Source organism: Pituophis catenifer, unplaced genomic scaffold, assembly GCF_029215685.1.
Source record: "Pituophis catenifer annectens isolate HBS135680 unplaced genomic scaffold, rPitCat1.0.hap2 SCAF_3, whole genome shotgun sequence".
Taxonomy (NCBI): domain Eukaryota; kingdom Metazoa; phylum Chordata; class Lepidosauria; order Squamata; family Colubridae; genus Pituophis; species Pituophis catenifer.
This window is the reverse complement of record NW_027256883.1, coordinates 216615679-216637078: the sequence shown is the minus strand read 5'-3', so window position 1 is coordinate 216637078 and position 21400 is coordinate 216615679. Positions and strand designations below refer to the sequence as shown.

At 56.6% G+C, this 21400-nt stretch overlaps 1 protein-coding gene across 1 annotated transcript; it reads left to right on the top strand.

Moving 5' to 3' along the window:
- Window positions 1–13227: 13227 nt before the first annotated feature.
- TGM5 (transglutaminase 5) lies at window positions 13228–21035 on the top strand. Its single transcript, XM_070940294.1, has 13 exons — window positions 13228–13278; window positions 13371–13556; window positions 15288–15524; window positions 15858–15976; window positions 16118–16246; window positions 16364–16541; window positions 17071–17209; window positions 17917–18020; window positions 18109–18348; window positions 19285–19614; window positions 19694–19854; window positions 19981–20114; window positions 20861–21035. Exons 1-13 carry the CDS (start codon window positions 13269–13271, stop codon window positions 21033–21035), a joined length of 2142 nt encoding a protein of 713 aa, XP_070796395.1. The 5' UTR covers window positions 13228–13268.
- Window positions 21036–21400: the final 365 nt, after the last annotated feature.

Sequence of the window (21400 nt, the reverse complement as noted above, 5' to 3'; positions counted from 1 at the left end):
CCTTGTCCAGTTGAGTTTTTGAAAAATTCCTTAATTAAAAACAGTTAAGTGGGCATTCCACAAACATTGGGAGCTCCTTGGTGCTCTCTGACTTTGGTTGTTTTCTTGCAGAAGTTTCAAGACCCAAACTAGGTTGTGTCATGAAACTTCTGCAAGAAAACAACCAAAGTCAGAGAGCACCAAGGTGCCCTCATTTCAACCCTGAGCTACAAATATTCTCCTTTATTGGTTCCACAATCATTATTGAGAAGTAGAAATGGTGGGCAGATGCCGCTGCTGAGCTTGCTTAGAAATGTCCCCATCTCCCAGGAAAAACAACAACAGGTTGTTGAGTTTGGAGAGCATTGTAGTGAAAAGAAGCTTCCAGTAAGCCACCCTGGATGCCCTCTTGGCCTGGTTGTCTTCTTCTGCCTCTTTGGTCATCCTCATAAATTCAAGCCGGTTGGGTCAGCAATTCATTATGTAGATAACTTGTACCAGGGTGACAGAGACCCAATCCCACATCAGTATCCGGTCATTCAAAATGTATTCTGCCTTTCTGGTCCTTTTCCATGTAATGGAGGAATGGATAAGAAGTCTGGGCAGAGTCCTCAGGCTCCTGAGGTGCCTTCACAGTAATGCAATACTGAACAACCGCAGCTGTTCTTCATAGCATCACTTGTCCCAGGAAGAATCAGCAGACAGATGAGAACAAAATCTGAATCCTGCTGGATCAGACCCCCGGCACATCTGGTCAGCAGTCTGATCTCACAGTGAGAACCAACTGCCCAAGGAAGCCCCCTGGTCTCCTAGGAGATGGTGCCAGTGGACTTGACCAGCTTTAGAAGTCAGTCTGTTAACACCCCTGATCCTTGATCCTGGCTTCGCAAGTGAATCGGTGTAGTTAGTGCACAGTTGCTTTGACCCTCATAGCAGTGAATTAGTAACTAGCAGGGCTCAGGCTGCCTGCCACTCCAGGACCCCCACCCCATCCCATTTTCCATTCCACAGCCCGTCCTTCTCTTCCTCTGATAGTTCACGGCCTGCTTTATTTTTCCTCTGGATGCCAAACATTTGGCACCTTCCTATTGCAGCATCTAATAAATCTTCATCTTCCCTTCTCAGCCGCAGGGCGGCCACTCACTGCTCCACCCCTTTTCATCTGGTCTGCCACGATCTTGCATCTGCTGCAAATATGCCTGATTGTTTCCAGACAAGAATGCAAATATTCAAGAATTCCTGCCCATTCGTCCGCACGATGAGAACTCAAACTCGGTGGGTCTCCAGTCCAAGCCACTTCTCAGGGCAGGGATCCTCAGATCATCCCAGCTGCCCAGTTCTGGCTAGAAACCTCCCACCATGACAGACCAGCCGTGATTCTAGGGGGCAGCCTGCCCCACTGCTTCACAGCCCTCCCTAACCGGAAAGTCCTTATATCAAGTTTGGATCCCTCTCTATAAAGTCTCGGGCTGCTGGCTATTGTCCTGCCCAAGGTGCGCTGACCGAGACCCCAAAAGACATCTCCAACTCTACAAGGACATCAGACATGGGCGAGGAGGGGCTGCAGATGGCCTATTGAGGAATTGCAATGGGAGGCCCTGACTTCCTTTCTTCCTCCCTCTCCTCATAGGAAAGGGGGGAGATAAAGCTGGGCTCCCGACTGCCTCAAAAGCATCAGCTGGCTAGGCTCAGCTTCCAGGCAAAAAGAGGCATCTGGCAGGACTGGGTGTGCCAGGAGGATCCGGAGGAGGAACTATGGAGTTTGCTCCCCCTCCCCCGTCCGACTGATTCCAGGCTGAGCCCACCCAGAACTTCTTGGAGCTGGTTGCCCTCTGCAGCCCCGGGCACCCACCGAGGGTAGCTGCTGCATTATCCCAACTAAAGAGGGCTTGGCCAGCAGCAGCATGCCAACCATACCGCTCGTGTGTGCCACAAGGACGCCTCTCACTTAAGCAGCAGCTTTCATTCACCTGTGAACGGCAGCCCCAAGTACCAGAAGTGGGTCAGTCTCTGCCCTCTGACTGATGAGCCAGGCTCGTTTCTCTGCCGGCCTCCCTGCGAAGTCTTGCATGGCACATGCTGGGCAGCTGAGCTTGCACTGGCAGGCAGGCAGCCAGACTGGATGCACAGCCTCCCCACTGCGCCCCTTAATTAGCAACCTGTCAAATTGCTGCCTGGCTGCCAGCCTCATTGCGGGGCCAAACGAGGCCTCCCCCACCCCCCACCCCATCTTCCTGGGCCGGCCCCTTTTCTCCACAGGTACCTTGCACGCCTGTAGCTGAAGAGCTCCGTTTCTGCCCATTCCCAAATGTCTCAAGCTCACCAAGACCCTCTTTTCGGTCTGCTGGATGGCAGCTTTCACGAAGTGGCTGGGGAAAGACCCTCCCAGACCGATCAGGACACCCGAGGCAGCCCCAGGGGAGCCTCCAGAGGCAGCCAGGAGACAGAATGACAACCACAGAGGCTAGGCGAGTCCCAGCAATGTCTCCTCCAGACCTAACAAGTTCATCATGTTTTGGGACCTTATTAACCACCTTATTAGAGGCAAACAATTCAGGAGCTCTGAATCAGCCGGAAGGGAAGTCGCCTCCCTCACTGCTCTCTTATTCTGAAGCTTTAAGCAGCTGCATCTGTTTAACTGGCAGGAAGCCGCAAGAGGCCAACAGCTGCCCTGCACATAGCTGGGCTCACTCTTGGAACATGGACTCTGTGCACGTCACCAGAAGCAGCCCAGGCATTTATTTTATTCATTTATGTCTTAGATTTCTATCCGACCTTTATAACTTGAAGGAAAGCAGGCCACCAAAGCTGACCCTCAGCCAGAGCACAGAACAATTCACAGAAGCAGGGCGAGATCAGAAGGCATGGAGAGACCGCCTGGCCCATGGAGGGGCCAAGAGTCGGACACGACTGAACGGACAGCATCCTTCCTCATCCTCATCTTCCTCATCAGTAACTCAAGGCGGCAAACACAGCATATCCTCCCACTTCCAGTTCTGAACGAGGGAAGGTAGCTTTGGCTGCAAAGCCACTGCTGAGGATAAGGTGGACCCAGGGTCTTCCCCTCACAGCAAGGAGGGGCAGAGGCCGAGCACCTCTGGGCTCCTTAGTCTGGAGCAGAGAGGGTGGGCGGCTACAGTGACCCCTACCCCTACCCAACCCACCTCACAGGGTTGCTGTTGTGGGGAAAACGGGAGGAAGGAAGATTACATGTTTGCCACCTTGAGTTGTTTATAAAAAAATGAAGGCAGGATAACAATAAACGAAGAGTTTAACCCTGTCTTCATCCTTGGATGGGAATACTATCTGTTGCTCTGCCCAAGCTACTTCCTCATTTCTCGGGAAGGAAGCCACAGCCAGGGGTTGGCGCCGCCAGGCAGGCTGAGGGCCTAGCTCTCTGCACTTTTAGGGGGCCAACTCGCCCATAGCGATGCCCCAAGAGTAGTACCAGCCCTCCCAGTGCCAGCGGTTCCCTCCCTTCCTGTCAGCCAGCTGTGGGTCTTTCGTGGGATGTGGCCGATGGAGTTTCCACGCACCCCACCACTGCCCCCCTTTCCTCTAGTTCTGGCTGGTTTTTCTTAGCAGCTGCACTGAGGAGGCTTTGCGAGCAAACCTTTGCATTCCTGAAATAAAGAAGCTGCTGCCAAGGCGTTCTTTTGCGCCGCCTGGCAACGAGCAGAGAAGCGCTTTGTATGCTCCAGCCAAGGGCTCCAGGGCCTCCTGTGCCCAATGAACTTTCGTGCCATCAACACAGTGCCAGGGAACCTGCTCTCAACCCTTTCTGGGCACCTGATCTCCTCTGGCTCAAAGATGCAGCCCACCGTTCCAGCCTGAGGCCCCGGGCTACTCTCCTGTTCTCTTGAGGCCTGGCTGGGGGTGCTCGGAAGCATCTCCGCGGGCTGGGGAGGGGCTCTCTTCTCAAAGTCACTCAGCTGGCCAGATCCCTTGGCCATGACTGACATGGGTCTGAGTCCCATTATCTGGGAGGAGGTTGACCCTGATGGAGTGGACATTCTGGCTGTGAGACTGGTCACCTGTGTTTGGACCCATGGCCCCCCCGGCTTGGTCAAGGCCTCCTGTGAGTGTGTCCAAACAGCGGTCAATGCCCTCGTGGGACGGGGTGCTCCCACCTGCCTTGCAGGAGGCACCTCCTTCTCATGAGGCCATCTTTGGCCCAACAGTGCTGGGCAAGCTTTGTCTGGTCCCCAACCTCCCCCTTCAGCTGTCCAGGGCCCTGGATGAGCGGATTCTCTGGGCTCTTTTCAGACAGAGTTCAGGCCGGGGCATAGCACCGAAGCAGCTTCAATTCAACCATGCAAAGGCAGCAGGGCTCTGGGTCTGCCCCCCCTCCCCCGCAGATGACATGTCATCTTTGGATGGAGTGGCGGTCTCCTGGACTTCGCCAGTGCGCTATTTGAGGTCCTGCTAGACTCACAAAGAGCAGATGGCAGTCAAGGCTTGGAGGGTCTTTATACAGGTTTCTCCTGTGTGCCAACTTCATCCTTTCCTGGACCAGGAAGACTTGCTCACAGCCACTCATGTCTTGGTTACTGCAACACACTCTCCATGGGATTGCCCTTGAAGGCCACCCAGAAATTACCATTGAACCACTATGTGGCAGGAGGACATGCAATGCCTGATGCCCTTAGATTCACCAATGTTATAAGCATATTTATACCTGTGTAGCATGACCTACAATGGCTCAAAGTTTCTTTCTCAGTGCTATTCAAGGGGCTGGCTCCATTCATTCATTCATTCATTCATTCATTCATTCATTCATTCATCCATTAATTGAAAGCATTTATACAGCTTCCTGTCTTATAATGAAGTCTGGCTTTTCCATATATGGCACAGGGCCTGGTGATTTTCAGGACTGTTTCTTCCTAAGGACATCCATCTATCTGAACCCTACCAGATTCAATTTAATTTAATTTAATTAATTCAGTTTATATGCTGCCCCTCTCCGAAGACTCAGGGCGGCTCACAATACATTTTAAAGAATCTTTATAAAAAAACATTTAAAAATTAAAAACATTAAAAACATTAAAAACTCATTCACGCCATTCATGGCCAGATCTCGTTAGATCACAAGAGCGAGATCAACAGCCCCAGCCCCGGAAAAGCCAAGTCTTCACCGCTTTTCGGAAGTCCAATAGGGTGGGGATGGTCCGGACCTCAGGAGGTAACTGGTTCCAGAGAGCTGGGGCAGCCAGAGAGAAGCCCTCCCCTGTGGGCCCGCCAGCCGGCATTGTTTAGCTGACGGGACCCGGAGGAGACCAACTCTGTGGGATCTTACCGGTCACTGGGAGCTATGCAGCAGAAGGCGGTCTCGAAGATACCCTGGCGCTGAGCCATGTAGGGCTTTAAAAGTAATAACCAACACCTTGAATTGTGACCAGAGACCAATAGGAAGCCAGTGCAGTTCGCGGAGAATTGGTGTAATGTAGGTGTATCTAGGTGCACCCATGACAGCTCGCGCAGCTGCGTCCTGGACCAACTGTAGTCTCCGAACACTTTTCAAGGGTAGCCCCATGTAGAGCGCGTTGCAATAATCTAACCATGAGGTGACAAGGGCATGAGGAGAGCCTCCTGATCCAAGTAGTGTCGCAATTGGTGCAAAGGTCCCCCTAGCCACAGCTGTCAGATGTTGCTCTAATCTTAGCTGTGAGTCTAGGACACCCAAATTGCAAGCCCGTTCTGAGGGGGACAATTTCTCCCCCCCCAGAACCAAGGATCAGATTCGGGGTGGGGGGGCAGATGGGGGGGTGGTGGAGCAAGCTTCTGGTCCGTCCCCTTAAATGTTGCCCTATCTTTTCCCTGGCAACCCGTGCCCTATGGAGCATCCTTCCCCCCTGAATTTCGGCAGGCCCCCACTCTTTTAACCTTCCAGAAAGCACCTGAGCCTTGGCTCTTCCCCCAAATGCGAGGATAGGGTGAGATAACCTTAATTAAGGGGCGGGGGTGTAAATATTTTTGGCTTTAATATCTTGGTTCCAGTATTTTTATTGTACATAAACGTGATTTTATCTTTTGTTGTGAGCCGGCCGGAGCGATGATACGAAAAGTCTTAAATAAATAAATTCCCAGCCGAAGGGCAGGCGGTGCCCCCGGGTCCTCTCGGTGTTTGTCTTAGGCGCACGCAGCCGCCGGGACGGGGGAGGGGGGGAAGGGGAGTGGCCGCCTGCAGAAACCCCGAGTTCCCCCGAGTGAGTGAGGCTTCCTGGGCAGCCCCGGTTGCTTTCAGCGCCGAGGCTGCGTTTCCCGGTGAATCAGCTGCGCTTCCTTGGAATCCGCCGGAATTCCCCCAGCACCCGTCCAGTGCGCGCGTAGGGGAGTGGGGAGGGGAAGCCGCCCCAAAGGGAAGGCCAGGAGGCGTTGGCGGAAGCCTGGGGGCCTGAGAAGCCCAACAGCCGCTTCCTTGTGCTGCGGGAAGAGAGCCGGAGGAGTCGGGCTATTGCAAGGGCGGGATGCGGAAGGCGAGAGCCGAGCCGGAGCTCCCAGGGGGACAAGCTCAGCCCCGCAGACAGGATGGGGGCGGCGAGCCCTTAGACCGCAGAGGCCGTTCTGGGGACCGAGCGAGGCGCAGCGACCACGAAGCTCCCCTGAATCCCGGAAGTTCCAGGAAGCCTCTCAGGGCCGGGCCTGATTATGCGCCGATGGGCTCCTTGCGGAGGCCGCTGAGCCGGCGCTTCGTTTCCTGCCTCTCCAGCAGTTCCTTAATTATCACCCTCCGCAGGACCGGCCCTCCGCTCGCCTCGGCCTCGGCCCCGGCCCCGGGGCTGGCGCTGCAGGCAGCTCGGGCTGCTCCCCTGAGGGGTCCCGTGACTAAGCCCTGACCCGTTCCCGGGGGTTTCAACGGCGACCCACTCCGGCCCCACTCAGCTTCTGCCCACCTGGCCGCCCGCTGCGCTCTCCCCACCCCCTCACACCTGCAGACGACATCTTCCAGGTCGACGGGAAGGGGGCGCCGGGGTCTCGGCTAGTGGACGGTACCTGATCACCTGAGCTCCAAGAAGGGCTCCATGAGCTCCTTCTCAGGCGCCGCTCAGCCTGGTCCCTTCTGCCCCAAGGGAAGCACAGGGGACGGATCAGGGTTCTGTGGCGGTTCCGCATTACTGCAAAATAAAATTGCCCTAAAACATGATTATCCAGATCATCCTCCCCTTCCTGCTCTGCAAATTTGCCAGCCTCTGGGTACCAGGTTGACCCCTCCTTGCCCTTGCCCCCCTCCCAGGCTGCAACCCCCTACCCTTGTCGGCCCCCCTGCAGCTAGAAGCACAAAGCCGGAGGAGGAGGAGTTCTTACCTGGCGTTAATTGGGATGGGTGCCACCATTTTGCTTTTGCCCCAGTCCAGCTTTCTTCACAACCATATTTGCCCCCCGCCCCGGTGTAATTCCGTGACTATGGGGCACTGTCAACAGCAGCCCCCATTTCCCTTCTCAAGAGGGCAGACGCAGAAGGGCAGGGAAGGAGCCTCTGCCCATCAACACCCAGGACGGCTGCACCACTTTCTCCAGGCAAACCAATGTTTTGGGTTTTCTTGGTGGTGCTTTGTTTATGTATCACCTGCGGAGGCCACCCATCTCACTCAGGAGTGACCCTGGGCGGTGTGCAATTAAAAGTGAGTCGGCTCCCTTCGGTTTCCTTTTTACTTCATGCTTATTTTGGGACTCTCGGCCTGAGGTTTTCTGGTGTTCCTGGCATTAGTTCCCTTCCCTCCGTTCGTGAAGCTCCTAGGGAGCTCTGGTGGTCCAGGCTAGGGAAAGGGCCAATCCCAGTTTCTGCTGCCTCAATCAAAGCCCACCTGGACGTGTATGTCCAGCCCTGGTCACTATGAAGCAGAAGGGATGCTGAGGAGCTGGACGTTGCTGGGCGCAGTGGAGAAGCCACAGAGACGGGCAGGGCTTAAGCCCCACAACACAGGCAAAGATTATGGGAAGATTATTCTCTGTGGTGGCTGAGAGCAGCCCCAGAAGCAGGGGAGGCCCCAGTGGGAGCTCCCACTTCCCAACTAAGGAAAGGCGCCTGTCCTGGAGAGCTGTGACGCAGTAGCTCAGAAGTCCAGGTAGGGGCGGGGGTGTCCATCTCTGGAGGGCCCCAAAGAAACACTGGCCAGTCATTGGTTTCGGGTGGACTGAAGATGCCTGACTTCAGTCGCAAGGGGGACTGATGCCCAGGGGGTGGACTAGAAGACCTCTAGGATTCTGTGACTTCACACCGGCTTCTTGGCTTCTTTCTCCACGGATTCCTGAAAAACAGGAAGAAGGAGGCAGATTCCCCTCAGCACTGCTTTTTGCACCCCATGGGCTTCAACCCCTTCTCAGGACCCTTCTCTCTCCTCCCTGGTCTTAAAGCAAGACCAGCCTGCCCAGGAGGGATTTGTGGCACCGGCTGTTGGACCAGCCACAGCACTGGCTGGTCCAACACCACAGCGAAGCCCACTCAGAGTTGCTGCAGGCAGGCGCCTTTCATCCAGGCCAGGGAGGCCACCGGGGCTCCTTCCACAGACACGGTCCAGCCCTGTGATGGTGAACCTATGGCACGCATGCCAGAGGTGGCACGCAGAGCCCTCTCTGCTGGCACACACATCATCACCCCAGGTCAGATCTCCGTGGTGTTTCTTTTGTGAGCTTCTGTGTTCCTGCAAATGACGAAACAGAAGCTCAATAAAGAAAAAGATCTTGCCTCTTGCTGCGCTGCCGGTGTTGGAATGCCCCATCTCCTGCTGGCCAGTTGGTCTTCGGGTCTCTGCTGCACATGCATGCATGTCTGTGCATGCCCGCCTGCATGCCTGCACATGTGCATGGCTGTGCATGTGCATGGCTGTGCACGCTAGCACATGTCCACACATGCATGTCCTTGTGCGCACCTTTCAGTTTGGGCATGTGTACGTGCGCATATTGGGCACTCGGTGTCTAAAAGGTTCACCATCACTGGTTCAGCCCCTCTTCATACCAGACACTACCTGCAGAGCTGGCCTTCTGGGAGGCCCCTCCCAGTCCCCGCCCCAAAAACGCTGAAGAGGAGAAGGGAAGGTTCGGCAAGCCAGGGGGACAGAATAGAGGGTGACTCACCAGCCAGCCAAACTTCCAAGGCTGCTGCTGCTGCCATCAGCCTTGGCCCGCATCTGGGCTGGCAGGAGAAGAGCCGGAGGGAGGACTTGGGCTGCTTCCCTGCAGAAGTCCCAGGAGATGCCAGCAGCCCCTTCTTTGCTGCTACCATGCCTGCTCTCCCTCTCCCCTTCCGCCCTGTGCTTGCCAGGGAACAGTGGGGGCGGCATCTGGTGGGGGAGCTATATGCAGGACTGCACCCAGCAGCACAGAACCCCATGCAAGGGTGCGCCCAGCCCTTCCCTCCCATTTCTTCAGCCAGGAAGGGGTCCAGCAATCCCTGCTTTGTCCTCGCCTGCAGGGCACTGGTCCCAGTCAGCCCTGGCAGTGCCAGTGGTCCCCCAGTGACAGACAGCAACTTCATCCTGACCCCCACCAACCCGGGCACACCTTTCCCATTATTTCCCCTTTTGGGGACACGTGTGTGCCACCAGCCCAGAGCTTGCCAGGAGACAAGATCCGGAGGGGGCATTCAGCTGCCACCAGAGATGTTGGACCTCACCTCCTGCAGGCTAGCTGAGACTTCATTCTCCAATCATGTGAGCTAATGAGGGGGGCTCCCCTGCCCACAAACCTGCAAATTTCTTCCTTAGGCACAAGCCCCCGGGGCAAGCTGTAGCTCCAGAGTGGGGCAGAGGCTCCTGGTCTGGGAAAGAAGGGGCGATCCATACCAGTTTGGAGGGCCTATAACTGATGGAAAATACTTCTTACTACCTCCCCAGTTGAAGGTAGGCAAAGGGGACAGCCGCTGCCATCGCACCCCATAATGAGCTTTGGCCCTCAATTTTGCCTTGCAGATTCTGGTTCTCACACCAGGGGCCACCACCAGGCAGTGGGATGGAAGCAAAGGAAGGGATAGCACCCACATGGGAGGAGTCGGGTCAGACCTAGGCCCTCCCTCCCTTGTGCCTGCCTACTGTGAGGGGGGGCACACGGCTGTCTCCAGACTGCTGCCTAGGGGGCAAAGTCAAGCAGAGACCCTGCTGTGCCCAAGGAACACAAGCCAGGAGCCGGGGCACGTGGGTCGGTGGCTCTTCCCCAGAGCCAGGGCAGCCAGGCAGACTCACGACCAGGCCAGGCCAGTTGCTGAGCTTTCAAGGCCTTGTCTCAACCCAGGGAAGGCAGGGTTACCTTTTAACCTGTTACCAGTGGTGAAATCTAAAATTTGTTACTACTGGTTCTGTGGGCGTGGCTTGGTGGTGGTGGTGGTGGTGGTGGTGATGTGACTGGGTGGACGTGGCCAATTTTTTTTTTTTTTACTTTTAAAAGCATTTTTTCTACAACCTCTTCAGTGAAGAGATTGTAAAAAAATGCTTTGAAAAGGCTCTGACGATCCCAGCTGAGTTGCCTGATCGGCAGAGGCTTTTTTAAAAAACCTCTGCCGATCAGGCAACTCAGCTTGGATCATCAGAGGCATTTAAAAGAAAAAAAGGGTTTTTTCTTTTAAAAGCCTTTGACGATCCCAGCTGAGCTGCACGATCATCAGAGGCTTTTTTTTTTACTTTTAAAAGCATTTTTTCCACCGAAGAGGTTGTAGAAAAAATGCTTTTAAAAGTAAAAAAAAAAAGCCTCTGATGATTGTGCGGCTCAGCTGGGCATGGGGGAGGGGGCAGGGATTTTTGCTACCGGTTCTCCGAACCACCCGCCTCCATCGCTACCGGATCGGGTGATCCGGTCCGAACCGGCAGCATTTCACCCCGGCCTGTTACCATTTGTTACCAGCAGTGTGGGGGATCTGGCGGTATTGTTTCAAGGAGGTGTGGGGAGAAACCTAAACTCTACATGGGAAGGAAAAGGATGGGTCAGCCCCATGGCAAACACCATCCAGCAGAAATAGGTGCACAGTGATGCCTGTTGGGGCAGCCCCTTCCCCAAAACCTTGAGTCTGCATTGTTAAATCTGAGGCGTCTGAAACTGTGGGGTCGTTGGTGCTCTCTGAGATTGGTTGCTTTCTTGCAGACATTTCATGACCCAACTAGGTAACATCATCAGTGCAAGTGTAGGATTTGCTCCGTGTAGTTTTCTTCTCGTTGGTACTTTTTTAGACTGTTTCCTAATATGATTTGATTGCTTATTTGTTCCCTATGACTATCATTAAGTATTGTACCTTATGATTCTTGACGAATGTATCTTTTCTTTTATGTACACTGAGAGCCTATGCTCTCAGTGTACATGCACACAAATTCCTTGTGTGTCCAATCACACTTGGCCAATAAAGAATTCTATTCTTTTTGTTTCTTTGTTTCCTTCTAAGCTTTTCTATTGTCTCTGATGTATAAATCTGGTTTATCTCTATGTTATTTATTGATAACTGATTTATCTAAATGAAAAGTTTCCAGGAATTCCCTGGCATTTTTGGATTTGGTTTGGTCTAGGATGCTTCCCCCCCGCCCCCCCCCCCCGGGTGATAATGTGGCTGAGGCTGTCCATATGCATATGGAGGGATTAAGGAGGGTTCATCGTGTTTTCCGACTGCTGGTTTTCATTCAGGGATGAGCTTTGCCTGTCTGTCCTACATCATGACTGCTACAGTCCTTGGACTGCATGTGAAGATGGATCAGTTTTTCCTCTTCTTGGGCCTCTGGGTCTCCTGGTTTACTTGAGGTGTTTGAAGGGCTTTAACTGGGGTGTGTTCTGTAGCCATGCCTTGTAGCGATAGTGCTGCGTCAGTTATTTCTGGGTTGTCTTTCTTGGTTCTTCTGGAACCAACACCGCTCCTAGGAGGGAACTCCATAAAGAGGTCACCGTGTGTGGCAGCCCTGAAAAAGGCTCGCTCTGTGCCAAAAAGGGGCTAGCCTGGCTCCACCAGCATTGCCCCCACCCAGCACAGAAGAGGCTGGGGGGTTCAGCCCTCCCCCGAACCAGGCGAGCGAGGCCATCTTGGGCTTGGAGTTGGGAGGGGGGAAATGTGGGCCAGGTGCAAACATTCCTGCAGAAGGCAGGTGTGTGGGTGTTTCTCCCCTCTCCAAAGCTCCCCCCAGCAGAAATACTTCTCAGTGGGGAAGCAGAAGCTGCTTCTAAAGCACAACCGAAAGAGAAGGGATGGAGGGGCTCTCGGCAGAACAGACCCACCCACCCTTGCAGGGCAAGCCTCTGTATGGGAACAGGGGGCAATGCCCAACCTGCCTGGCATCAATGATGGTCCCTGGCTGTGCTGAGGGGGGAGAGTCTTCTCTCCCCCTCCCCTCCCCTGGCTGGGAAAGGCTCCTGCTCAGAACATCCTGCCCGGCTGCTGTGGGAGACCTCAAGCTGCCCAGAGAGGCTGAAGGCTTTCTGGAGGGGTCTGGCCAGAAGACCCTGTTCTGGTGGGGGGCAGTGATGAGAGGGCAGGCAGATGGAGCAGAGTTGAGAGCCAGAGAATGCAGGATGGAGGGGCCCTTTGGAAGGATCCCCAGGCTTGTTTGAGGGGCTTGTGGTGGGAAGGGTCTGGTGGCATCGGAAACAACTCCAATTGGGGTGGGAGAGTGGCCAGGAAATGAGGCTCCATTTTTTTTCTCCAAATGCTGATATGCCCCCTCCCCCACTTTTATCCCTTGCATTCGTTTTGATCTGTTCCTTCCTCAAGATGGCAGGATCACTCGGGGCCAGAAGGACCGGCTTGCACGGGGGCCACTCGGGGCCTTGCCTTCCTTGGGCAGCAGAGGAAGTGGGTTAAAGCTGCCTCCAGGGGAGCAGTGGGGGGTGGAAGATTCTTGTGGATCCAGTACCTCAGGCTGTCTGGTGGGGAAGGCCAGGCAATCCAAGGTGTCCCCAGCACAAAGAGGGGCCCCTAGCATCTCGAGGCTCCTGAGGCCCTGGGACTGCTCATGCCCGCTCCAGGGGCCATGTCCCAAAGGCCACAGGGAGCCATGGCCTGGACTCGCAGGAGGGCCCCTTGCCAGGCTGCTCTGCCCGCAGGAAGGGAGGATGAGCACACACCATTCAATTGTGCCCCTCACCTTTCCTGGGTCCCTGAGCTTCCACTCTCTCACAGTGTGTGTTGACGTGCCTTTTCAGCAAGTGTGAACTGTGCTCACGCCCAGGCGGCTCTTGGGTGGGAGCTGCTGTGCCAGCAACTTGGTGACGGAGCAGGAAGGTGAATCGGCCATGCCTGAGTGCCACGCCTGGAGCCTCCTTGGCTCCTGCCAGATGCTGCCTGCAGGCATTCACCAGAAGAGCCCGGCAGCAGCAGGAGCAGCATGGCTGGAGGTAGGGAGGCTCGGCACAGACGGAGGGGCAGCAGTGGGGAAGGGAGCCCAGCTCTGCCCCACGGCCCCTCACTCCCCACTGTGCCCTCACAGAGCTGCAGCTGGCCTCTGTGGACTGGCATGGCCCGGAGAACACCCATGGGCACCACACGGCTGAGACGAGCAGCGGGCAGTTGGTCGTGCGGAGGGGGCAGCCCTTCACCCTCACCCTCCACTTCCACTCCCACTCCAGGAACTACGAGCCGGGGTTCGATTCCATGCACCTGGTTGCAGAGACAGGTAAGGGGGGAACCCCAGGCCAGGCTCCTGTGCTTGTGTTCCAGCTCAAGAGAGTTGCCGCTTCCACATCCAGCCCCAGCAAGAGTGGCTTCTCCTCACCGCAGGGCACTTCTCCTGGGAAACCGGGTCTCCCCTCACCTCCTTGCTGCAAGACCCACCCCCCCTGCAGACCAAGCAGCACAAAGGCTGCTTCCACTCATGGCTGCCTGGGTCCAGAAATAGGAGGGGGGCTGTTGAGAAAGACAGCAGGAAGGTGGTGCCTCCCCCCACGTTAAGCCCCTGGGCAGAGTCTCTTCCAGGAGCAGGGAATGGTGACTGGGCTCTGCCCAGGAGGGCCAGGGGAAATGGTAGCCATGCTGAGTATGCTGCGCCAAAGCTGCCATCAAGCTTTTAACTACCTGGGACAAGGTGCGTGACCGTGGACGGGGAGCGAGGAAGCCTGCTCAACAGGCAGAAGGGGCTACCTGGTGAGCGTAGTCGAGGCTTGGCTCTGCGCACCGAAGGTGAGAGTACCAGAGGATCGCGTGAGCTGAAATTCTGAGGAAGGGCTGGCCAGATCAGCCGGGAAGAAGACCTCGCTGGAGGGATCGGGTCTGGTTCCCTTGGGAGAGAGAGGACAGGAGATCACCAAGGCCTAAAAGGGTTCAAGCTTGATAGCCAACAGCGGCCCCAAACAGCCCTCCTTTTGATGACATTGGAGTCACTTGTCCCCCAAATGCATCTCTCAGAATCCCTGAATGAACCCCATCCGGCCGAAGGAGCTTCTGTGGCTCAGGGTGACCGGCAGAGTCTTGGTGCTCTCTGAGCTTTGTTTGCAATGTTTCATTACCTCACCAGGCAGCATCTTCAGTGCTTCTCTCGTAATACAAATAAACCCTCTTGTACAAATTTGGTTTCTTTGTCTTGCTCCCTCCACCCCACCCTTTCGGGAGCCACAATTTGGCAAGCGTTGGTGTTGATTTATACTGTAGGTATCCTGATTGCGGGCAGTCGCTTGGCAAACCCATCAGGAGGCTGCGAGTTTGGGCAGGAGGGGAGCTCGGCCCAATCCCTGCAGTGATCCTCCCTGGGCAATGGCCACAGTGCCCCCCACTTTCCGTGTTTCTGTGGCTGTTGCCATGGGTCTTACTTTTCCCTGGGGCCTGTAATGCTGCCCCTGCTTTCCTGAGTCTGAGGGGGACATGTCCCCTTGGGTCAGCCATCCTCAGATTAGGGCCAAGGAAGGAATTTCCCAATTTCGGCCCCGGCAGAGCAGCAGTGGCAGTACTGCCACCTCAGAATGGAGGGGTGCTCAGTTCAAGAGCCAAGGAGGAAAGGAGAGCAGAGGCCACCTGGGGGCCCACTGACTACTCCTTGGGTGTAGTTAGAAACCCCCCCCCTTGATCTGCAAGAGGCAGAGCCAGTCAACGGAATGCTGCCCATCCAGCTGGGCCAGTCTGGCTGACTGGCCTCCCACTGTGGAGCACAAAGGCCCTTCCCCCAGCATGAAACAGGCTCTCCAAGCCCCTCTTTGCTTAAGAATTCCTGGGCTCTCCCCCGCCCCCCTCTCGCTTCCACTGATGCGAAGGCTTCCCTCAAATGAGATGACAAGCTTGGCCCCCCAAGCAGCGAGAGACGAGTCCAGGCACTGTGTGAGCCCAGCCCAAGAGGGATCCCTTGCCCGTCCTTCTCCAGAGTGCTGGTGCAGGCAGGAGAGGACTCCACGGGTGCCCCCTTCTCCCCCCTCCCCAGGGCCAGGGCCAGAGAGGGCCATCTTCCTGGTGAGTCTGAGCCAGCGACACAGCAGGGAGGCCTGGAGAGCCAGCGCAGTACCCAGCGGTCCCCAGTCCACAGATGTCGCCATCTCTGCCCCCGCAGAGGCCCCCGTCGGGCAGTACCAGCTGAACATCCACTTTGACTCTGGCCAGGGCATGTCGTCGTCCTACCAGCTGGGCGAGGTCCTCCTTCTCTTCAATGCTTGGTGTCCAGGTACCGGGACTGCTTCTCCCACTGCTGGGGGGGGGCGCCTCTCCCCCCCTTTCAATGCCACAGCTGGCCTCCAACACCTGGACTGAACTGAGCAGACTGTGGCCTGATTGGTCCTTGGAAGGAAGACCACCAGGAGATCTTAAGAGCACCCAGAGCTCTCTCCCAGACAGGCCCTGCGTGCTGCATGGGCAGCTTTGACTCCAGAGACTCAAGAGGCTGTGGCTTGGGAGGGGGGGTCCCCCCAAAAGGAGGGAGCTTATTTGGTTCTTTCGGGAAACCTAAACTAACCAGGAGAGCAGGAGGACCAACCGCTCTTCTCCCTCCACTGTGCAGAAGATGACGTCTACCTGGAAAGCGAGGCCGAGAGGCAGGAATACGTGATGAATGAGCATGGCCTCATCTTCCACGGAAACAAGAACTGGATCCACCCGGTTCCCTGGAACTACGGCCAGGTATTGGGAGCCCCTCCTCCCCGGCGTGGCATCGCAGTTTCCCCCCACCAGTCTTGGGAAGAGTTGGCCAGTGGTGCCAACCGAACTGCCCGATATGCTTGCTCCATCCCAGTCCGGCTCAGCTGCGTTTGTCTCCTGTAGTTTGATGACGAGACAGTCGGCATCTGCTTGAAGCTGCTGGACAGCAACCTGCAGTTTAGGCACCACCCGGTGCAGGACTCTGCCCTGCGCAGCAGCCCGGTCTATGTCAGTCGGGTGCTGAGCGCCATGGTAAGAGCTGTGCCCTGGGCATCCTGGCCACTGACCGGGGCATCCAGGTGCCAACTTGGAAGTGGGCCCCCCTTCTCCCTTGGGGCTGCAGGCTCCCACCTCTTTCTTCCTCCCCAGGTCAACAGCAATGATGACTCCGGGGTCCTCCTGGGCAACTGGGGTGAGGACTATTCCGGGGGCACCCGCCCCAGCGAGTGGAACAGCAGCATCCCCATCCTCAAGCAGTGGGAGCGCTCCGGAGGGCAGCCCGTCAAGTACGGGCAGTGCTGGGTCTTTGCAGCTGTGATGTGCACAGGTAGGGCTGGGGACAGTGGCCCCTGCCGGGGAGCTCACCACTTGCACGTCACACCTGCCCCGCCCGGTGGTGGGAGGATGGCACTCTCTCTTGGTGCCCCTTAACCAATTTCTTTGGGAAAATCCCGGGAGGAGGAAGCAAATCTTGACCTCTTCACTTTGCCTCCCTGCTGAAAGCCTTGGATGCTGGGACACAGGCCGGCTATGCCCACTCAGAAGCTCTTAATCTAGATCAACTTTCCAGAGTCTTCCCACCTTGGGCTAAGGCGGCTCCCTCATGCAAGATGGGCTGAGGCTGGCACTACTGAGGGAACCCCTTTTCTTGGGCAACCCAGGCCCCTGCGCCAATCTTCTGGAATCCCTGCAGCCACAGACAATGGTTGCAAATGCTCCACGGTTACATGTTGTAGGGAGCGATGGTGGTGGGGGTGGGAGTGCAGAACCCCTTGCAGACACTCAAAACAGGCCGGGAGGACGGAGAGAGCTTTGCCCTTTGGGCTGGATGTTTCACTGAGTCCCTCTCTCCCCAGTAATGCGCAGCCTCGGGATCCCAACACGTGTGGTGACGAACTTCGACTCGGGTCACGAAAAGGACGGCAACCTGGTTATCGACGTCTTCTATGACAACACCGGGCAGCTGCTGCCCCGGGAGAGCAAGGACAGCATCTGGTGGGTGGCTCCTTCACCCTGTGGCTTTGGCCAGAGCTCCAGGGTCAGGCCAGTCTCTGTGCCGCTGGGCTGCCCTACAGGGACTTTGAGAACCCAGCAAACAGCGGCCTTGGTGAGGAGAGGTTCTCCGCCTCCCTTTTACCCCTGCAAGGAGGATCCAGTGGGGCCTTCAGAGGAACAGAAGGATGGGAGGCTCAGAGCAGACCTCATCCTTGCAGGGTGGAGAAAAGTAGATAAATTCACAGAAAGCGGGGGGGGGGGCAGCCGGGAGGGAATTCCTGTGGGTGGCTTTGCCTTCCCTGCAGTATTGGAAGGGCCCTGCCTGCCCAGCCCATATCCACAAGATTGCGGGAACCCGTTGGCTTCTTGAGAACCATGGAGGGGCCATGATGGCAAAATGAGGGTGGCTAGAGGGCCTCTGGCCTGACACAGCTCCTAAGGCCCCCCTCCTGGTAGCCCCAAAAGAGCTGCCCCAGAGCCACTCTGCACGAGACCTCAGAAGCTGCTGCTTGTGCCGAGGGCGAGTTATGGAGGCCATTCTGGTTGCTGTGGCCTTCCCTGGTGCCCAGCATGCCCCCTCCCAAATGTGTAGCCTGGCTGGGATGGCTGGCCGAGCACATCCCCTCATCTGTCCTCCAGCAGGGTTGGGGTTTGCAAGAGGGCCGTTGGCTGCCCGTGACGACTCCCTCCCTCCACTTGTATGGCAGGAACTTCCACGTCTGGAATGAGTGCTGGATGGTGCGCAGGGATCTGCCCCCTGGATATGACGGCTGGCAGGTTTTGGATGCTACACCGCAGGAGTCCAGCAACGGTAACCGAGGTGGCTCCACTCTGTTCTCCGGCCAGGCTTGGGCAGGCTGGCAGGCATCACGACCCTTCCTCTCTCCCCCCCTTGGCAGGGTTGTACCGCTGTGGCCCAGCACCCGTCAAAGCCGTGCGGAACGGTGATATCCACCTGCGCTACGACACCCCCTTTGTGTTCTCCATGGTGAATGCAGACCGGGTGGTTTGGCTGCTCTCTGGGACGAGAAGAGAAAAACTCCAGTGGAATCCAAGCGCTGTGGGGAACTACATCAGCACCAAGGCCATCGGAAGCGAGGAGCGAGAAGACATCACCCACACCTACAAGCACCAGGAAGGTACCTCTGGCATCTCGAGATTTACGCAACCCCTCCCTGCCTAAATTTAAGCAAGCCCTAATGCCTGGCTCTTTCCCCAGGCCTTGGGCTGGAGTAGGTGACAGGAAGGGACCCTTGAGGTCTTCTAGTCCAACCCTTTGCTCGAGCAGGAGACCCTGGCCTATACCATTCTGGACAAATGGTTGTTCAAACACTTGAAACCCTCCAGTAATGGAGCACCCACAACTCCCGGAGGGAGGCTATCCCACTGATCAACTATTCTCACTGTCAGGAAATTCGTCCTTAATTCTAGGTTGGGTCCCTTTCAGATTCTTCCATCCGTGGCTTCCTGCCCTGCCTTCAGGGGCCTTGGAGATCCCCAAGCGTTCTCCCGGCTTGCTTTTTTCAGACCTTTCAGGCCCAGGGCGATCACGGAGTTGGGCAATCTATAAATAAACCAGATCTATAGCTGCCAGCCACCCTTAACCATAACCGGGTCACTCAGCGGGGCTTTCTGGAGCCATCCAGTGTGGCTGTGGCCAAAGGGCCAGCCTCCTCAAAAGTTCCTCCTGGTCTGGTAGCCTATTCTGCCCCAGCCCGTTACAGTTCCTCCAAGCCCTATTTTACCATGAGAGCAAAGCCATGTGCCCTCCCTCCCCCAACACTCTCCCATAAATTGAAGCAGTGGGGCACAACCTGGACCAAGATGGGCCTTTATAACTTGCCAGCATCATGACATAAAGCCCAGATTAATTTCTGGCACAGGAACAGGTGGACTAGAGCAGGAGGGAGACCACTCAATCAAGGGTTCAGGATGAAGTTGGTCCAGAGGCAGCTGCCTAGGACCCCCTCAGCCAGCCTGCTCGCCTTTTGGAGGCCTACCTGCTGGGGACCCCCCTCCTCTCCTTTGCCCTGGGCCACTCCCAGCCACCTCAGGCAGCTCCTCTCCCTCTGCAGGGTCCCTGGGCGAGCGCCAGGTGTTCCTGAAGGCCCTCACACGCAGCCAGCCCTTCGGCCCCATCAGAACCAGCACCGGCACCCTCCCAGCTCTCCAAGACGGCCGGCACCGGGACCCCCCCACAGGGGCTCAGACCTTTCTCCACCTTCAGCTGGTAGAGAGTCCAGAGATCGGCCAGGATATCCACCTCACTCTCCTGGCCCGCAACCTGGAGTTTGCCTCCAAGGAGCTGAAGCTCAGCCTGAGTGCCCAGTCAGTGCTGCACAACGGGCACCCCTTGGCGCCCTTCTGGCAAGACACCCTGTACCTGTCCTTCAGCCCCAAGGAAGGTAAGTGGGAGGGGGGCGGCTGTGGGTAGCTGTGGGCGTGGCCCTGCTCTCCCCCCTGCTACCTACCCTCTTCCCACAGAAAAGCACATCCCTTGGCACATCTCCTACCGACAGTACAGTCGGCACCTGCAGGAGGACAAGCAGATCCGGGTGGTGGCCATGGGTGAGGAGAACACCACCTGGCAGAAGGCTCTGGCGGAAAAGACCATCACCGTGGCCACGCCCCCCATCCTGATTCACGTAGGTGACCTCCACAGGCTGACCCCTACCCCTGCTGCCAGTAGGGCACGCGGCTGCCAAGCAGTTCTTTGGGGGGGGATGCTGCTCCTGACTTTCTAAGCCTTCTCCCCCTCCCCCACGGTGCAGGTGTTGTCCCCCGTGGTGCTGGACCAGCCCTTCCAGTTCCGAGTGGAGTTTACCAACCCGCTGGCCGATGCCATCAGCGATGGCCTCCTGACCGTGGAGGGGGCTGGCCTGGTGCGAGGCCAAGCCCAGATAGAGTGAGTGAGGCAACATGGCTCCCGAGGAATGCTGTACTGGAGGAGGGGGGCTGCTTTTCCCTTTCTGCACCGCACAATCCCATGTGCGTGTTGTGTCTGTGTGCAAGCAGCCATGTCTGGACTTGCCTAGCTGTCCACACCCCTTTGGATAGCAATAGCACTTAGACTTATATACCGCTTCATAGTGCTTTACAGTCCTTTCTAAGCGGTTTACAGAGTCAGCATATTGTCCCCAACAATCTGGTTCCTCATTTTACCCACCTCGGAAGGATGGAAGGCCGAGTCAACCTTGAGCCTGGTGAGATTCCATCTGCCAAACTGCTGGCAGCTTCTGATCAGCACAAGTAACCTGCATTGCTGCACTGTAACCACTGTGCCACCGCGGCTCTTTTAGAGAAAAGGAGTGGCGGAACCCCTGGGTTGCCCGCTGAACCTCTCTGGGGGCCAGTAGGGAGAAAGCCTGGCCCCAGCCAAGGCCACCTGGTTACTGAGAGTAGCCCAGGGAGCGGGTGGGGCACTCCCTCTGGAAGGTGCCAGAGGCTCCTTGGCTGCTGCTGGATTCTGGCCGGGCCTGTTTTGTGCCTACGAAGGCCCTCCTAGGGGGAGCCAGACAGGGTGAGTGGAGTACAACAGCTGCCCCAGAGGGAACACTCTGGTGTGGGAGGCCTGCAGGGGGAGGGGAGGTGGCCTTCTCTGCCGGAGGGATGGAGGAGACTGGCACAAATCCCCTGCCTTTGTCTCCCCAGGTTGGGCTTCCTGCCTGCCAGACAGCAGGCCAGCCTCACCCTCCAGCTGATCCCCTACAAGAGTGGGATGCGGCAGCTGCACCTCACGCTCAGGAGCAGCCTCTTCCCCCCCCTGAAAGGACACAAGCAGCTGCAGGTGGCCGAAGATGGCTGGAGGACAGGCTGGCTGCCTTAGCCGGGGCCGCGCAAGTGCTGCCTCGACTGCCCCCCCCTTCAATGCACTTAATAAACTGACTGTTGCACCGGTGGGCTCTTTTCTTGGGAGCATCTTCTCCAGGACCCCCAGGCAGTGTCCATGTGAAGTGGCGGGAAACCTCACCACTGCGTTGGCTGCAAATGAAGCCCCCCCACCCCCCAAGCTTCTGCTTTGGGGCGATGGGAAGGGAGCAAGAGGGGGGGCATCCCCCAAGTGACGGAGATAGGGAGTGGAACTGGGTGGGTGGAACAGCGCTGAGGTTCTGAAAGTGGGCTGCGTTTTATCTTAGGCTTCATACCCAACACAAAGGGGTCCTATTACAATGCATCAAAAGCAGCACAGAA

Coding starts and splice junctions, on each gene's coding strand:
- TGM5 (XM_070940294.1), top strand. Junction 18,021..18,108: donor ACCGCAGGAGTCCAGCAACG/GTAACCGAGGTG, acceptor CCCCCTTGGCAG/GGTTGTACCGCTGTGGCCCA. Junction 20,115..20,860: donor CGAGGCCAAGCCCAGATAGA/GTGAGTGAGGCA, acceptor TTGTCTCCCCAG/GTTGGGCTTCCTGCCTGCCA.